Source organism: Megachile rotundata, chromosome 1 (genome assembly GCF_050947335.1).
Source record: "Megachile rotundata isolate GNS110a chromosome 1, iyMegRotu1, whole genome shotgun sequence".
Taxonomy (NCBI): Eukaryota; Metazoa; Arthropoda; class Insecta; order Hymenoptera; family Megachilidae; genus Megachile; species Megachile rotundata.
In genome coordinates, this window is record NC_134983.1 from 3,925,518 (window position 1) to 3,945,640 (window position 20,123).

Below are 20,123 nucleotides of genomic sequence, written 5' to 3' on the forward strand. Positions count from 1 at the left end.
TTCAAGTGGCTCATTCCCGCCTGCACGAGAAGGTGCAGGTCACTCGAGTCAGATCTCCACGGCACGGGCGAGAAGAACTGGTGGTTCTCATCCACGGGGCAGTTCCTACCATAACTCCGGATATGCTGCGCAGGGTGAACAACAACATTGAGAAGCGTGTTCGTGCGGTAATTACGGCTTGTTTCAACGGAGGAAAGAAACCTTCCGGTGGGGGTTTTAGTGGGTAGTATGCACTTTTCGCATGAGTCCCACACTACCTCAGGGTGTACGTAAGTGTATTTCCCCCACCTTAAAAAAAAAAAAAAAAAAAAAAAAAAAACTATTTCAGAAATTATAATAGTCGTAGAAATGGACGCTTTTTGAAGTCATCAAAAAAAGTACAATTTTAACATGGTTCTTACCATAATACTTGCATATCAAAGTATGCAGTTCCAATGAAACCTCTTACTTGCCCATTTTTCATGTAGCTAAAACATCGTTCTCAAACTATGATATAAAATAAATATATCGTGTTTTATTAAAATTAATCCCGTAATCTAATAATTAAGCACTTTAAGATATATCTAGTAAAAAAATTAAATATTAGCAGAGTAATTGGCTGGGTAAGTTGAGAATAAAATTACTATTAATTAACATTTTTAATTAACGGCAAACCCATAAAGTGATGTAACATGGAAGCGTCTTATTGTAAAACCATGGTTTCTTATTTTTTCATACAAGGCGTATGATGTCTGAGTGAGGAACCCGTATCGCTTTTACAGTAGAACAAGATGGATGAAATGACCCAGTCACAAGGACACATTTTCACCTTGGTTTTAAACAATAGGTGACTATAATTTAAATTATTTCTACATGTTTTTTCCATTTAAAGTAGGCAGGTGTTAATAAATTTATTAATTATTACATTTAAAATCTTTTCTGACGAATAGAGAAGTTATTTTTCTTTCAAAATGTGCGAATCTGTTACTTTGTATTTTTGTAACGAACGACAAGAACAATTTTCGATATTTTATTTCTTATTCCTTTCGAATACTGAATACAAGTATCGAACAAATTCGATTCACTCAATTAAAGTTATTAACAAATAATCGGTTTATCCCTTATATGTAAATAATTCATAATCCGTTCTTATTCTTGATTATTTCACTTGTTATTTGATTTAACTTTGACGTAGCGGTCTTCTGTTAGCAATTATACGGTCACGGTGAAAGCATGCTTGTTCACGATCACGCTCAGCCGTCAAGCTCGTACCTGTCGCTCTCGAGTCCGAGCGCACATTATTCTTACGCTCTGATTGGCGTGTTTCGTTAATATTTCAAAAACTAAATCTCAGTCAACATTTTGGTACAGGAAAAAGTTGTTCAGTACTATACCAGCTACCTCCCTTTGAAATTATGTCCATCAGTAGCGCAACAACCTGCATGTTTTAACCCCGTAACAAAAAGATTACGAATTAAAAAATAAAACGCTTGATATTTTTAAATATTTTATTTACAAAATTCTCAATATACATACAGTATTGTATATAATAGTCATTAATTTATGTACAATGATTTTTTCAATGACCAATTTACAATAGTCGTTAAGTAACATGCAATTGTAAGCAGACACGTGAAATATTTTCTACAGAATCTTTCATTGTTTCTAATGCTGTACATTATGTGCATTAATACGTAAATGTATCTTGTTGCGTACAGTCATTATTAATACAAAAAAAGTATACTAAGTATTAATGTTCCTGCTAAATACAAATAAATTTAATGCGCTTACAAATGGCTGCATGTATTATATTTCGAAGACGTTACTTATGATAAGAAATCAACACGGAATGATTTTTCTTTTAATTGAATATAATATTGGTGTCTTAGGTGTTTCGGTAAAATGATTAAAAAGAAACGAAAAAAAATTATTTACAACATATACATTAAATTTCATTTCGTGTAAAACAATTAATTTTGAAATACTATTTGAAAATTCTTTTGTTTTGATCGAGATATTTTTAAAACATTTCAGTTTATTATGTTACTTTAGACATCATCAGACTCTATTTAAAAAATGACAAAAAAGATACTTATGATTATCTTGAGCCTTATTAAATCTACCTGCATGTACATTTGCATCTAATGTCGCAGCTAGAAACACAGATGTTCTTCAAAATTCGAATTGTATAGAAATATGCATCATTTTCAGTATTTATTATATGATAGTTCATACCTTGTGATAAAACGATGTTTTTTAAATATACACACCAATGATTATCACACATTCGTACATTTTAATTTAAATACTGGAGAGTTCAAGAAAAATCATGTAAAAAAGAAAACTTGAACACAATTAAAAATGCACCCGAGTATTATTTGTATTCTTTTTTGTTTGATTTAATTCGCTCATGTGCCATGATCTGGGATGCCATGTATCAAACGTTCCATCATTTTTATGAAGAAGATGTATAACACTTTTGCTTATATTTTTCTTGAAAGTGTCATTACTTGTATCGTTTCATTTAAAATTAATCAGTCTTTGTGAGTGTATGCGACATACTCCATGCTTTTCAAAAAATATATTTTGCTCCTTTCAGTATGTAGGTTGTTCAGAAAAATTTATCAACACATTCGCTGTCTCACTTTTGAATTTTCAAACTTAAGAATTTTTAAATATTAAACACATTTCTTTCTAATTCTAAAATTTTTATATTAAAATTCCCATTTTTGTAACTTTTTAATGGTCATATAGCGAGACTCTACAGTAGTTCTAAAGTCTAGTCGCAGTTTTAATCAACCTATTGTATATACGTTTTAATTTTTATAGTTATTCAATTAGATTTTTAGAACGTTTGATTGTGCATGGAATGTCATATCATAACACATGAACAAAAGCAAGTCTTAACACATTGCAGACCAGAATGGCGAACATTAAATCATTTTCTGCGTATTCTTCAATGACAAGAATGGCAGAAACCACCAAATGCATATAACGATCACGTATTTTTCGTTTAATGTTCGACTTTGTATACTTCGATAGTTGCAGAACAGACTTTAAATTGTAGTGCTACTTGCTAGGTATTAAATACGTTAAATAAGGTTACTTGCTCAAATAGTGATGGGCAATTTTTCTATTCTGACAACAAAACGTATACAGAACAAACTTTTTAATTTATAAACCTTCCAATTTTCTTATTTACAAATTTTCTAAATCATAAATTTTCAAATTCACAATTTTTCAAAATCATAAATTCTCAAACTCACAATTTTTTAAATCGTGAACTTTTAAATTTATAAATTTATTGACATCTGCGAGTACGCGGAACCTGACGTTGATCATAGTAGCCCATCACCGTTCTGAATTTCTGAACAAACATGGAAGCTTCCAAAATCACCTTTATAAATTTACATCTGTTTCTATTAATATTTATCATCACTTTGTCTCTCTGTCTTCAACCGCCTCCAATTTTCGGATGTTCTTGTCCACTCTGGTCACTACTCGACAAAATAAGATTCTCCAGTCTTCAATATGTTAAGAGCAACTTATTCGCATATTCGCTTAGCACTAACTAACTGTAATGAGTGTTTATCCTACGAAAGGAAAAGGTGGATAAGCGACCGGTGGAGGATAATAACCCGGGAAAGCTTGGACGGTTGGTTGTACAGGTACGGTATTAGTGACATATGTGGTGATCTCCGTCGGCACCACTCTGCTCGAATACAACGTGGTGTAGGCGGTTTTAGCTCCGAATGTCAATTTTAGTATTTTAGACTCGGACAGGGTAGCCAAGGTTTGCGTGATTAGAGGAGTGCTCGTCACCGTGAACTGTGGCTGTTGTGGAAATAGTGGCAATTGCGGTGGCAGCTGCGGCGGTAATTGTGGCTGCAAAACGGGCGCAATTGTGGACGTTCCGTATTCATAGGACGTTCGTGGCACAGTGCCGACTGGCCTGGATAACGTCGAGTAGAGCGTGTTTCCGTTATTCACGACTGGAATTACGTGAGACTCGTAGACTGTCTCCAGGACAACGACCGGACGTGATGTGGTGATCACCTGTGGCTGCTGTTGACCGAAGTATTTCAACAGAGCCAGCTGATCAGCGGACAACTGAGGTTCTGCGGAACTACTAGTTACGATTTCCGATTTCGCTTTAGAGGGCGAAATGGATTTGAATGGTTCCAGATCGGAATCGGCTTGCTCATTCGGCGCTACGACCCTTTTGGGAATATCGTCGTCGTCCCTGTCATCGTCCCCGACTTCCAGCTCCAAGTGAAGCTCGCTACCGGCCTCGTCGAGTTTCGAGTTGAATTCATTCAATGCTTTGCTGGGGATGAACTGATAAATGTCCATCGGAGGCAGAGTTTTTGTTGCTGTGACCACACGAGCGATATTGTACGTTTGCACCAGGGTCAGTTTGGTCGTGTTGCCATTATAGATCACGGGAAGTAAGTGGGTCTTCAGAAGAGTTTGAGTAGTCGAGAATGTTTCTGTTAAAGTTTCTAATGGAGGTGTAGCTTGGCCAGATTCTAGAGATATAGCTGGGAGGGTTGCCACCGCTGAATCTAGAGGTAAAGTTGTCTCGTATGCGGCTGCTGTGTTGGCTAGCAGATTTTCCGTGAGAGGTTCGGTCGGCGATATCGTGGTGGAGGGATCGATCGTTGAAAATGATTTCTTAGCTGTTGAGGTCACTGTTACGTATCGAGTGTTTCTCAACGTACCAACCTATTATAACAGAGAAATTGTGTTACTTCGCAATGTTAGAGTAATATCAGCGTCGTGAGAATACGACGTTTGCTTCGGCCACTGGGTTTAGAATAATATTGTATTTAAATTAAAATTTATCGAAATTACAAGTTTTAGAAATTTTTAACTTTCTGTTCTAAAAAATTTGAAAATTGAAAATTGGGAATTATGAAAGATAATTTAGGAATTTAAATATTTGCAAACTTGGAAGTTAGGAAGTTTATGATTTGGAAATGTGGAAAATTAATAATTTGAAGACTCGAAAAAATTGGAAAGTCGTAGATTTGAGCATTTAATAATTTAATTTTTAAACTATAAATATGAAAAAATTGTCAGATTTATACATTTTTTCAAATTGATAATTTTAAATAATAAAGCCATGATAGGAAGAACTTTTATATTTCTATGTGCAAAATTATATTCTATGTAATTATCATAAAAAAGTAAAATTTTTATGCGAAACTTTTTTAAATTCTGGAAATACTAAAGTCAACGAGATTTCTATTATTTTATGTATTTTGGATTTTAGGTACAATCTTCCAATATACATATGTGGAATTGTATTGATTAAAAGACTACGTGCTTAAATTTAGTAGGAGAAACCGTTGTCTCTACATGCTTCTCAGATCTGGGTCATGATTGACCCAGCTCCGCCTTTTCAGGATTAAACGTAATTTATTGCTACTGAAAACATATGTAGTTGTTAGAGCTACTGCGGAAAAATATGTAGGTTATTCAATGCGTAATGATTTCCAATTAAAGAGGCAATAATTTGATTGATCAAAAGTGCAACAAAATATATTGTAATACCTTAATTTTGAATAACAAATTTTTATGATATATTAAGAAAGATTTAAGCGCAAATTGCATACTGTCAGTAGCTCAGTGTTTTTAATGTTTATTAACAGAAATATTGTCAATATTGTATTGATACCATATAGTGATCGTGAATTTGAAATCGATAATTTTAGCATTTGAAAATTTGGGGATATAGAAATTTGAAAATTTAAGAATTTAGGAATTTAGGAATTCAGAAATTGAGGAATTTAGGAATTTATGAATTTATGAATTTAGGAATTTAGGAATTTAGGAATTTAGGAATTTAGGAATTTAGGAATTTAGGAATTTAGGAATTTAGGAATTTAGGAATTTAGGAATTTAGGAATTTAGGAATTTAGGAATTTAGGAATTTAGGAATTTAGGAATTTAGGAGTTTAGGAATTTAAGAATCTAGGAATTTAAGAATCTAGTAGAATTTAGATAAATTGGAACTTTGAAAATTAAAAATTTGTCGGTCTGGGATTTGGAAAATTTGAAAACGTTGAAAATTCGTAAATTTTAACATATAAAAATTTGTAAACTGAAAAACTTGAAAATTAAATTCTGATAATTTGAATACTCAGACCTTGCATATATGGAAATTCTTAAATTGGACAAATTCAAATATCCAAAATATTCAATTATTTCGATCAACCTCTAATAATCTACCACTTCAAACATTTCTTATAAGAATTTGGACCAACTCACCTGGAAAGTGTACGGTGATTTAATGGTAGCAATTTCAAAGTATGCATTGCTGAGATCAGCAGCAGTCGATATTTCGACATTGATCGTTTCAACGGGTAAAATCGGTTCTGAATGTTGGTCTTGAACACTAACACTGGCGACATCCTCGCTTTCACTTGGATCTAATTCATCATCGGTAGATACTTCCTGTATCTTTCTTTGAGCGTTAACTGCCTGACCTGTTGTAGCTGAAGTTGTAGTCGTAGACGTGGAAACAGAGGTCGTTGTCGCTTTGTTATCTTCAACATTTACTGATCCTTCCGTTGTGCTAGTTTCTGGTGCTGAACGCTGCTCGTCTTCAACGTCAATCTGTTTTCGAATGATGATTCGCGGTTTAGGGGTTGTTTTATAAGACCAACGTCCCTGAGTTCTGGGTAGCTTCAATTTCGGTACGGGATTGGGACTGACCGGTTGTTGTTCGTTTTTGTTCTTATTGATTTGTTTCGAGGGTAAATTTGGTTGATTTCTTGGCCGGAAACCGCTGCTACGACGCGTGACTGGAGGCTCTGTTGTCGTTGTCGGTGGACTTCGATTTCTGGTGAAATTGAAAAATTATTGATTCAATATAACCTGACTAATTTAGTGACGTTTTTCATGATAAAAAATTACATGTATTGATTATTTGTTTGTGCAATGCTTTAAATAATTTAGGGGATAGGTGGTATGAAAGGGTCACATTTATTTGGAAGAAGAAAAAACTATTATAATCCAAGAACATTATTTAAAAATTTTTTTTTAATTTTAAATATTAGAAAGGTTAATCTGGCTGCAATTATTGATAATAATTATTACTAAGTATTTATAATACTTCGACTTTTTTTGTATATTTACATATCTTTCTTACTGTTTAAAGGAAACGTATTTTACTCCTTTCACAAAATATTTACATTGAAATTTCATGGACACCAACAGAAGTGAGTAAGTAGTATTTATTAAGAATAGAAATAACATTTAATAAGATTTGCAATTCTGTCATCACGGTAACACGTTAAAATGAGAAAATTTCAATTTTGACAGAAATCAAAATTAGTCTAAATATTATTTTATGTCATGAACAACGGAAATTATTGATTTGAGTAATAGCTGTTACCTAATATTTTAATTTCTGCTTTATTTTAATACACTTACTTGAAACTTGGTCTAGCCGTGGTGCTGCTTCGATTTTTACCTTGTTTCGTTTGCTGAACTTCACCGCTGTCGTAATCCTCGTTAGCTTTGTTACGGAATTTTGGGCGCGATAAATTAGGATTGGCATTCTTTCGTGTATTTCTCACTGTAGAACCTAGCAATAAAAAAATATTATAAACGTCTTGCTACATTGATACTGTACTAGATTGGTTGAGGAAAAAATGTACACTCAACCATTAACAGAATATCTATCAATTTAGTTACCAATTATCAGTTTTGTTAAAAAGAGAACATGTTTTTATTTTTCGCAGGTTTTAGGAATCAAGTGTTTGATTTAGGTGCAGTTACATTATTACTAATAACTTGAAGCAGCAAAACATTGTATTAAATATAAGGTACATATCCAAAACTGTTCTATCTTTACTTTTTAATTATTTCATCATTCTGGCGGTCAAAGTATTAATAATCGATTATAAGTTAACTTATGCTTTGATGCTTAAATATTGATCGGATGCGAGTTAACTCATATCTGTACTTGTATTAGCTAATTTAACTTTTACAACTCAAAGAAATGTAGGATATTGTGAAAGCTTTCGTCATTGTGTTCAGTTTTTCGTTATTATAAAAGAATTCCGTTTCTTGGCATTTAGGTTTGATATTTAGGTTTTTATAATAACTTGACAAATCTATTTACACGAATATATTACCTGGTGCACTAAACAGAACTTCTAAGGGTAGCGATGATTCTTCTTGTTGATTAGTTGGTGTAGGTTCTAACTGCGGTTTCAGCTTTCCTTGTTGCGGTCCAATTGTTTTCAGGATCCGTTGAGTGCTAGATGGACGAATCTTACCTTCGGGAATCGGTGGTGTACCAGAAAGAATTCTTGACGAGCTTTGAAGCACCTGTGCGTATTTACCGTTTATGTAGGTACCAATTACGCTAGTTTCGTGAACAGTAGTTAATCCATCCTTAACAACTGTGCCACCGAGTTTCGTAACCAGCCCAGTTGGATTCTCCTTTTCTCTTCGACCTGTTGGTCTAGGTTTTGGATGTGTTTTCGAGGAAGGTCTCAAATTGATTAACTGCAAAGATACAACGAAATGCTACTTTGCATGAATCAATACACGAATTCGTGAGAGGAATTTTTAGTGACTTTGGATTACTTATAATGCTAGTGCTAAGAGACCGTTCGGTTTCGGAGATATAAGCATACATTTGCAAGAATTTGCTAATTAATGTGAACTTGAGGAATCACTAGTGTTTATCTTCCTCAAATAGATTGTTAATTCAGCGAAGTTTAAATGTAAACTTTAGATCGATGAACTGTAACCTCCATGAATTTATCGACGAAATTTATGTTAATTTTAAAATACACGTTTGATGTACAAAAAATGAAGGAGACTTCTATTTCAGTAACACCAATTCGTTTTCGTTATCAGTTTTTAAAATGATTCCATACATCATGTACCAAATTGTATTCTATTTTTAATTTTTTCAATTTGTTGTATTGTATAACTTAATCTTCAGTACTTTTTTAATTTATAATTTTTGTAATAATGATAATCCCTATATTTTATCAGATTGATAGATAATTTCTATATTCTATAAAACAGATTACCAGTTTCCATTATTTATGCGACATATAATAATGATTTTGTATTTAGGTTGCGTACATATACGTATATGTATATTCATTGATCTTTTAAGGAATGCAATTTGTAATGCTTGAATAGAGTTTTGACCTTCTTCACGAATAAACGTCTTTTCACAGTAAATATATCAGAATGTATTAATTTGTCGAGGAGAAAACTAGATTTTCAGGTTCCGTCGTCTTATCTTATATTTATACGCTGCTGCAGAACAATCCGTGTCAATGTTAATTATATGCAGTGAGAGAAAACTTAATAAGTGAAAAATTGCATCATTGATCAGTGATTTAGAACGGGAAATGTTTCCCGTTATACTAGGTGCTTAATATAACGGTTGCTACAATTTCTCAATCATTTTTCGATATTTTGGAATATGTCTTCAACAAAGTTGATTTCAAGTCGACTATGAATTACAATGTAACAAATTTTCACTATAAAGCATCTATGTCACATTGACTTTTCTTAATGGTACTACGCATTTTTGACTTCATAATGTAATTCATATCAGAACGAGTTCAACAATACTCTGACCTTGAAATGACCTTGAATTTAGAAATGTTAATTAAGCCGTACAAGTTACGTTGTATTTCATATACCTCATGCTCCTCTTATATGTATAATTGAAATTTTATCTGAAGAAAGTCACATGCAATCTAATTTGAATAAAGTTGCTCTCTACGATGGTCCTCTTCCCACATGTCTGAGCTCAATGGCATTTCAAGGTTATAATATAGTAGGTTGTTAAACATGTCTCGATACTATGAGTCAAGAATACTGAATGTTAATAATTAATACCGTTTTAATGTGCTCTCCTACAGATTTTCGCTACGACAGTAATGTGTTGAAAATAAAAAACAAACGTGCGTGCAAGGAAAATTGAAGATAATTGAACAGTCATTTTGTGAAACAAAAATAACTGAATTTAATGGTGCTTTTAGAGAAAATTAGCTGACTTTTCGTACCTTGTACGTTTCGTCAATTACTTCTGCAGGTTGCTTGGACAGGAAGTCGTATTCAGGTTCTGCAAGATTGTTCTTTACTCCAGGCGTTTCGTCCTTCGATTTTACTTGCACTTGCGTAGATATTACAGGGCTCTTTGTGATTACCTGCGTTTGAGTGTTCAGTTCCTGTAAGAGATATTGCTTTTAATCAAACGAAAATTTATGCAAACTGCTTTTGATAACCATGTACCACTTTAGACTGCTTTATTTTAACGCAAATTGAATTTGAATATATTGCGAGCGAGTATGAATTTGACATCATATTTCTGAACAATTCATGTTTATTTTAAGAATAAACTGTTTCAAAAAGTATTGTAGGAGAATATAAATAAATATCGAGAATTTGAGGTGAAAGTAGTTTGCAATATTTCAGATTACTTATTGTCCTGTAACATGAAGTTTTATAACACTTTTATTGTTTTAAGGTGGAATAGAATATGAATTATGGTAGGTTCTTATAATATGGCTGTAGAATATTTTGCGTTAACTAGAATATATCAGGATTATTAAATACTTATGGTAATTAGAAGGAAAAAGTCATATAATATAAATAAAATTAATTTAGGGTTAAAAATCAGATTTATTGCAAACACTTTCGCTCTATTATTACATTTTTAAATTTGAAAATTTGACAATTTTTAAATTCTAATACTTATATATGAAAATTCGAAAATTTCGATACTTGTAAATTTTTAATTTTAAATTTGGAAGTTGAAGAATTTTGAACTGGAAATTTAGAGATATGGTAGGTTGGATTTCTAAACGTCCAATTCTTATAAATTTTCAGACTTGTGTTTAACAATTTGAAAATTAGAATAATCTATATTTTCAAATTAATAAATTCGTCGGTGTTTGTTGAATGTTTGAAAATTTAAAGTTGAAAAATTTGTAATCTTAGGAATCTGTAAATTTGAAAATTTAAAAATTCCAAACATCTACATCTTCAAATTTTATAAATTTCCAAATTTGATAATCAGAAAATGAAACATTTTCATTTTTTTAATTTCTACCCTTCTTAATACTTAAATTTTCAAATTTTTCAATTTCTAAATTTCCAATTTCATTTATAACAAAAATGACATTGAAGTATCGTATTATTATAATTACCTTTTTCTAATATTAGAAGGACATAAGTAAATTGCGTTTGAATCTCTATAAGTATAAATGTAAAAAGTTGGTGGAAAATATTGCTGGATCTACTGTAGTACCGTGATCAATAAATAATCGTTTACGTCAAGTTTACGTGAACGTTTGAAAGTAGAAATCTCTTGTACAAGTGTCTGTGTGGGTTCGTATATACGCATGTAGGTATATAAACACAAACAGACAACTTAAACCGGAAAAGTTAGCTTCTCGAAAGGGAAAGTACCCTACTTCCTGCTCGAAGACATAAATATTTCAACTTCACGGATCATATAGATTGTTAATTGTTTTTTTTTTTTATTGAATTATCTAACGTCAGAATTCAAACTCTAATTTTGAATGATTTACTTATATTGTGATCAGTAAGGATGCTTTATACGAAATAGTGCCTCTGAATGTAGGTCGCATTCTGTTCAGTTACAGATACAAAACAAATATGCCTAAATAATACTTAAACTTATATTATATACTTATTATGTATATTTAATATTTAAGTATAGTACTTAAGTATAGTAATGTTTAAATGTAGTACAGAATTAAATGAAGTATTGAGATCTTTTATAGAAGTTAAATCTGTAATACCTAATTTATTTTACACATTACAGCAATTATCTTTTCTGCAAGTACCAACCAGTCATTTTGTATTCAAGATATTATTGAAATATTTATATAATTATTTTAAATCTCCATTTTCAGTGCTATCTTTATACACTATTTTAAGATGCTTTTATGTTATAAATTTATTGCATGTTAATATTGACGTATTATGTCATATTTTATGTGAAACATGCCATTGTATACAGCACATATTCATTGAACTTAAAAATATTTCCAGTTAAAGATATATTTTAAACTTGCACATAGCTCGATGTTCAGTTATTTCAATCCCAAAACATCCGACTTCTGAGAGTTAATAAGTAGTTACAAGGTTTCAAGATACATTTCAAGAAAAATGTAAAATTCGTGTTAGCTCTTAATGATATACCTACTGGTATCTATTAGTAATTCCTTAGATAACGTTCCTTAATTTATCTTACCTGGCTTTTTGGAGACCGAATGCCATTATCATCGGAGGAGTTAATAACATTCTGCTCGATGACGGAATTCACAACAACCTTCGTGCCTTTTGCCTGTTTTTTCGTTTCTTCTTCGGAATTCGTTTTGTGCGTTTTGCTTGGTTGAATATCAGGAGCCGCTTTTTCCTGTGTTCCGCTCGGTTTCGTTTGAATAATCGAAACGCTGCTTTTCTTTCCCTTTTCACCGCCTAGAAGACGGGATCGATGATCAATCAAAATTACGCAACCTTGAAACGTTTTTTTAAACGAGTGGTCATAGTTAAAGTGATTTTTATTATCCAAATATTTTGTACGTTCAGTGGAATCATATTATACTGTTGTATTTAAAGGAATAGTTTCTTATTTAACAGTTTTTTGTTTAAGAGGACATTTGTAAAAGGACAGATATTTTTCTTGTACAGTGTATTTTTCTTATTTCACTATTTTAGTATTATATTATTATATTATTTTTATAGTTTATTATTATGTCGTTTCAAAATTCTACTACTTCATCATTTTACTGTTCCATTATTCTACTATTCATGATTACAGAATTACACTGATACTACTATACAATTATACTATAATATTACAATATGATTTTATTATTTTACAACTTTATTACCTTACTATTGCATTACTTTAATATTCCTGTATTTTAATATTTCAGTATTATGTACTACTTTACTTTTCTATTATTTTACTACTTAATTGTTATATTATTCTACTTTTTCATTCTACTAATATGTTATATATTGATATTCCATATAAATAATCATAAATATTTACTATAAATTTGATGTAAACATTCTATATTAAAATTGACAGATATTTAATATCGATTTAATATATTAACTATAATATATTAATAATACATATATTAACAGAAAATAATTGATTTAAAGCGACATAAGAAGAACTTTTTAAGTAGTGTCTTATTGTTGGTATTTAGAAACTAACTTTAATATACTAATATTACTATATTATCTATTTCTATATATTAACTTTGGGTTATAATTATCACCAACTTTATATGATTAAATTGAAGTTGCGAAATGTTACTACTCTTCTAGACGTATAGTTACAAATGAGACAAATTAAGTTCTTCAATTCACCCGCGAAATTTGAAATATGATAGCGCGCGGTTTCACAGGGTGTATTCTTCCACTCTCCCCTACTCTTTCGTTATTTTACTATTTAAATAATTCCCTATTTCATTTTCTTCTATGCTACTATAATACACACTGCTCTTAGAAATATCCACTTAATATTATAATATTATGGAGATTTACTATTCGCCAATCGGCAACTTCTATTAAAAAAATATTGGAAATTAATTCATGTCTCTTTTCTATAACAAAAACATTCGAAGAAAAATGCAAAAGATCCAGAAATAGAACTGTGTAATTACGAAATACTCGATGAAATGTTCTACTTTTTTAATTCCTTAACATTAATAATGAACTCCACAAAAGCTCGTAGCTATAAATCAATGTTGTTTCCATGGCCGAAAAGATTTCTCTGTCGACCTATACCCCTAATCCCTATTCTTATATTTTAATATACAGTCAAGGTTCAGTACATTGTTGTGTAAATGATTTCCAAATCAAAGGTTATAGAACGAAAGACATCGAACAATGGGTATTCTTTCATCCTTGATTGCAAAAGAACAGTAAGATGACAAATAAGATGAGATATCTGTTATAATACCATAACGGCCAAGGTCTATTAAAATTATTCGTGACTTATGCCATAGAATAACATTCTTCTTACTTCAAGGCTTACAGTTTAATTTCATAAATAAATTCTTAGAAGTGATACAGCCGTCAACGCCTACTACAGCAACAACGGCGACCATCGTCCAGTTCCAGAAAAGCATAATTTGCAGTTTATAACCAAATATTCGAATTACACTTTAACCTTTTAGGTACGACGCGCCACTATAGTGGCTTTTGTGGATATCATCTTTCAGGACGACGTGCCACTATAGTGGCTTTCGCGGATACGATCTCTCAGGATGACGCGCCACTATAGTGGCTTTCATAATTGTTGTACACTTCTTTTTTCTTTACATCGATTTACAACAGTGCAAATAAAACAATAGATAGGCAAAATAGGTAGTCAGGTATAAATTATTGCTTTTTCCTTAAATAAATATACCATTTGTTTTTTCAAACATGTCCTTATACATTGTTAGAGTCTCTAACCCCAAAATGCCACATGAAAATAGAAAACAAAGGGCAATTTCTGACAATTCAGAATCCGACTCGGAAATCGAAAATAAAATCAATAGAAATATGCAGGGTATGAAGAAGATAAAAAGAATAAGATACAGCGATCAAATACTTCATTTGAATGTTCTCGTGCACAGAACGGGATTGCCCGTCACACTTTGCAGTGTTATATCGATAATACATCGTTCACGTCAGACCCTGCCGTCCAGGGAAATACCCACACGCAGAATTCGGCCGTACCTAAAAGGTTAATCAGTTCACTGTGGCGATCTTTTTGCAAAGCGCGCACCAGTGTGTGTCGCGATAATCAAGCGATGACGAGTTAGCTCTCAAGAATTTATGAATCCATCTCAAATCATTTACACTTTTTATTTGCTTATTTCATTTCGCGTTAACCTCTAAACATTTTAAACATATTACAATTTGCTGTTATATCCATGCCGGATATAGTCGTCATGACACAAAATTTTGTCACATATCCATGACGGATATAGCCGTCAACACAATTAACTGGTTAAGAAAGACCGATGTCATAAATGCCCACCTTATTATTGAATAAAGTTAGTCTCTGCCACAGAATTCAAAGTGACCACGTTTCTTTAAACCTTGTTTATTACTTTTAAATTGTAGTATATATAGATTTACTAAAATTAACTAAACTAATTAAATAAAGAATTTACATTAAATATTAATATCGCTTCAGTATTCATTTTCTTTCTTTTTATCCAACTGAGAATAATTCTTGTCACATAAGCTATATGATCCCTTAGTGAATATGTAAGAATGTGATTAATTAGGTATTAGCGGTTATGTGAGAATGTGATTATTTAAACTCAGTCATATTTTACTACAATATAAGGAGTTTTGCATAAAATATTCACCATCAACTGTTGATTCTTCTAAGTTTCTATAATATATGTATGAGTCAGATTTCAATTGCATTATTGAATATTATGTAGATAAATTAATTATAAAAATTACATTGTCTCGATGTCGCCTTTATTAACCATCACTATATTTTCTAATAATAAAATGGAAACTGATGTCTTCATGTTATTTTGCTATTTATTATATGTATATCCTTTGTTAATTTAAACAAATTATTATATATAGACTCAGATATTTTTTGTTATGAAATTAATTTTGAAAATATTATATATATGTATGTAATAACTAATCTTATTAAGTTTTTTAACAAATATTTGTTCACGAAAATTTGAAAAACAAACATTTTTAAATTAGTTAATAAACTACTTTAAAATTTATTATTTTAAGGTTTTAAATAGTAAATTCGCTAACTTATTATTTCTAATAAAGTAAAATATAAAATTTGTCGATTAATAGAGAAGTGATCGCTTATGGGTACATTTGTCATACTTTTTGTCTATTCGTGTTTTGTGATTTAACTCTTTAATAATGATGATCTGGTCAGTGGTGATTCATATTTACGAAACATGATCAATTAGGTATAAGGCTTCCTGCAGTTAAAAGAGAATGTAGAAGAAGGAATGCGTTGGTTAGGTTAGGTATACAGTGGAGCATGGCAGATCTTCCTTTAGAGGGAAAATGATCTGAGAGAAGTACGTACCGCCAACTTTTTATTGGTAAAATTGGTCAAATTAGCGAGCTTTCAATTTCTGAAATTTAGGAATTTGGGAATTGAGGCATTGAGGAATTAAAGAATTGAGGAATTGAGGAATTGAGGAATTGAGGAATTAAGGACTTGTGGCATTTAGAAAGTTAGAAAGTTGGATAGAAATTAAACAATTAAGAAATCATAAATGAAAGCACGAAGTTAAAAATTAGAACATGGAGATTTAGAAAATTTCAAAGTTGAAAATTGAAAAATTGAAAAATTGAAAAATTGAAAAATGGAAAAATGGAAAAATGGAAAAATGGAAAAATTGAAAAATTGAAAAATTGAAAAATTGAAAAATTGAAAAATTGAAAAATTGAAAAATTGAAAAATTGAAAAATTGAAAAATTGAAAAATTGAAAAATTGAAAAATTGAAAAATTGAAAAATTGGAACTTTAGAAATTTAGAAATTCAGAAAATTTCAAATTTAGAGACTTTGAAATTTTTAAAACTTCAAATTTAAAGATTTCGAAATTTTTGAATTTGGGGATTTGGAAATTTGGGAACCTATAAATTAGGAAATGTTCAGACTTGGAAGCTTCTTAGTTTCAGAAATTAGAAATTTAAAAATTTGAAAATTTGAACATATGGCGACTCGAAGATTTACAAATTTAAGGATGCAAGAAATTGGAGAATTTTGGAATTTGGAATTTTGTAAAAGCAAAAGTTTATAGATTAAAATCTAAAGATTTAGAAGTTAAAGTACCTAGGAATTTGAAGATTTGGGAATTTGGAGATTTGAAAATTTTTTAGTTTTAGTATTAGGATATATACATTCTACCTTGACACTTTTCCTAAATCAACTATAACCTAACTTGCTACTAGCTGACCACCATCAATTAAAACTGAATATTGTTTTCTAAAGACTTCCATTTTGACACAACTATTATCTAACAGAATTTAAAGATGTGCATCTATAAATAAACTCCAATACTTTACTAAACGTGAGATGATCTGTATAACACATGATAAAAAAGAATGTTAAGAGAGATATTCTGAAAATTATATCTTGCGAGAAAGTGTTTACGGCATTGATTTATAGCACTTAGAGGTTCGTCGGAATTAATGTTAATTGTGATTCGGAGATGCCGATGAATATGTACGCGATCAAGAACGAGGCTGCTTAAAATTCTCGGATTTTATTCGAATTTATGATATTGCTTCTCAAGCATTTTCTCTCTAATAGTATGATAATTTACTCTTTTTTTCTTTGCGTTGGCGACAACACCGAGCGTCGCATCGTTTAAATTAAAAGATGCTCGACATAAATGATCTTCAACGTTTTTAAAGAAAATTATACCTGTTGGCTCGCTTTGTGGGCTGAACACCATCACTGTGTTTCCAATCGTGGTGGTGAAATCCAAGAATCCGTAGACGGTTTGTGTAATAAAATTATCGTTTACAACCGCCGGTTTGATTACTGCAGCGGTCTCGACCGAGTGGCTCTTGTAAACTTGGGCCGCGCATTCTGTAACTAAAAGTGAAACGAAATCATTCCTTAAACGGTGCTTATTTTTCTATCGTAAAACGATTGATTGTCCGAGGAACTATGATGGAACGTAATGTTTTTATGTAACTCGTTACGTTAAAAAGTGCGTAACGCTACAACGTACAATTCTAATAGAAGGTATCATAAACACGCGGATGTTTGGTGTAATAAAAGTGAAACAACTTCCATGTAACATCGATGGTTATACAGCATGTTTTATAGTGTTCAATCGATATAACCGCAGCGAAAAATATTTATTTTAATATGTTCATAGAACTCTTTCCATAATTTGCCATAAAAAGAATTTCAAGCTGTGCGGTTTTGTAACAACCTGTTCTTTGTTCGTACAAATGATTTTTCTGTGCTTAAAAAATTAATTGAACTTCTTGTTTAAGGAAACCTTTCTTTAAAATTTCTGTTCAACGCCGTAGAAAAACTAGATTCTTGGTCTTATAAAATATAATTTTTGTATAGTTTTATAATACTTTAAGTATTTTGAAATGCCTGAAATATTTGAAATTCCTGAAATTTTCGAAATTCTTGAAATTTCTGAAATTTTTGAAAACCTTGAAATTGCTAAAATTCTTTGAATTCTGTAAAGTTCTTAAATGTTTTAAATTCTTTGAATTCCTTCAATTTTTTAAAGCCTTTACATTCTTTAAAATCTCTAAAATCTCTAAAGGGAGTAATCGAAATTATTGAAAATCTTTAAATCACTGAAATTCTTGAAATACCTAAAATTTTTAAAACGCACTAAATTCTTAAAATTCTTAAACGTTTAAGAGTCTTAAAATCATAAGTCTATAAATTCGCGTATCCTGAATCACATATTTACGTATAAAATTTTGTTAGACCTCAAGACCTGAAAATAAAACTATACGTCCTGTATCTCATTTCTCAAGCTACATATAATAGGTTGTTAAGTGTGATTAAGAAGATTGGTTCGTTTAAAATGCAAATCGACGTCCTCGATCAACAAAGAGTACATTTCGAAAACGAAAGGTGTGTCCGGATTTTTCAGTGATCGATGCTGTAATGAAGTGTGTACAGCTTTGCCTACAAATTAATGTTCTTTTACGTTGCAGAAATGTACGTGTGTACACGTACATCTGCCAGTACGTGGTAAGTGTGGGAAAGAGTAGCCATTTGGTAATAAAGGAACGCCTTGAGCATTTCTACTGAAACCTTTTGAACAGCACTTGGCATATTGCATATATATGGACAAGTATTTGCGATAACTTTTAATTCTGGATTTACGGAGTTTAATGACCACTTATAAATTGAAACTAAACTATAAAAATGAATGTATTATGCATAATACGTAAACTGGCTTATACAATGATTCTTTATCTTGATGGAGGTTAACATACATTTTCACAAAGGCTTCTTAATTTCTGTAATTTAAAATAAGAGATCTACGATCCATCATTTTGACGCGTTCCGTAACCTAGTGTTAAGTATTAACTGACATTCGTACGATTCACAGAAATGAGTGTATTAAGCAAATATATGTATAAATAAAGTGCCATATTTAGTCAATATTTTTATTCGTTGGTACTCTGTAATTTTTTAACATATTATTTTTATTAAAATAATTAGGCATTTTTTTTATAACCTAATATTTAAACTAAAATACTTGTGTTTTAATTACTATCTCTTCTAATATGCAAATACATATTTATTTAACAAATTTTCAAACGATTATTTTCAAATTGTTTGAATTAAAAATAATTTCGAACAATTTTAAACGATTATTCTTATACATTTAAATTCTTCAAAATTTGTGATATTTTATTAAAAGTAATCATTATTTTGTGTATTTGTTTCTTTAAAATACACGTATTAAAGAAAGTAAGTAATCTGTAACGATTAATTTAATTATTAATTATTAATTTAATGGAACACAATTTGATATGCTAAAATTAATCAAAAATGTTAATCAAATAAATTTTAGTAAAATAAATAATTCTGTGCATGCAGAAATTTTTAAATACATTAAATTTTTAAATATTTGACAGTACCAAAAATGTTAAAATGTTAATATCACAATTAAATATGTATACTGAATATTTGAATTTCAATATATTTTCTAAACAATGTTCGAAGTTTGAGGTTTCAATCAATTTCAAAAATAATTTCTACTGTGGATAAAAACATGTATACACTGTTTCATATTTTAGGTTACTAATATAGATATTATAATAAATTGTTATTTTATAAGATTATTTCTATGTTAATTCGGTTAAAATATGAATCTCAAGTTTTTCACTTTGAATAATATATGCCACAAGCCAAAAAATTCAAAGCGAAAATGCAAATCTTACGTTTGCCTTATATCAAATTAATATTAATGAATTTTTATCAGTGTTCATGTCATCATTAAAATATTTAAACAAATGCTAGAAGATATTTATAATTTGAAAAAATTCTTGTACAAGATTAAAAGGACTTAAGATCTGAGAAGCTGAATTTTTTGCATCACATATTTTGTTTTA

The 20,123-nt window shown here is 30.5% G+C and overlaps 1 protein-coding gene across 2 annotated transcripts in view; it reads right to left on the reverse strand.

Annotated features, from left to right (window-relative positions):
- Nucleotides 1–1,473: 1,473 nt before the first annotated feature.
- LOC100877212 (uncharacterized) overlaps nucleotides 1,474–20,123 on the reverse strand; it is a 52,460-nt gene continuing 33,810 nt past the window's right edge. Inside the window, exons 3-9 of one of the 2 annotated variants that reach the window (XM_003704531.3) lie at nucleotides 17,440–17,613; nucleotides 12,251–12,477; nucleotides 10,032–10,196; nucleotides 8,127–8,502; nucleotides 7,420–7,573; nucleotides 6,253–6,826; nucleotides 1,474–4,704 (exon numbers count right to left, since the gene is read on the reverse strand). In XM_003704531.3, the coding sequence (XP_003704579.1) occupies nucleotides 3,568–4,704; nucleotides 6,253–6,826; nucleotides 7,420–7,573; nucleotides 8,127–8,502; nucleotides 10,032–10,196; nucleotides 12,251–12,477; nucleotides 17,440–17,613 (2,807 nt within the window). In that variant the 3' untranslated portion in view covers nucleotides 1,474–3,567. The remainder of the gene's footprint in view (nucleotides 4,705–6,252; nucleotides 6,827–7,419; nucleotides 7,574–8,126; nucleotides 8,503–10,031; nucleotides 10,197–12,250; nucleotides 12,478–17,439; nucleotides 17,614–20,123) is intronic. The other variant, XM_012288143.2, reaches the window with a different exon arrangement.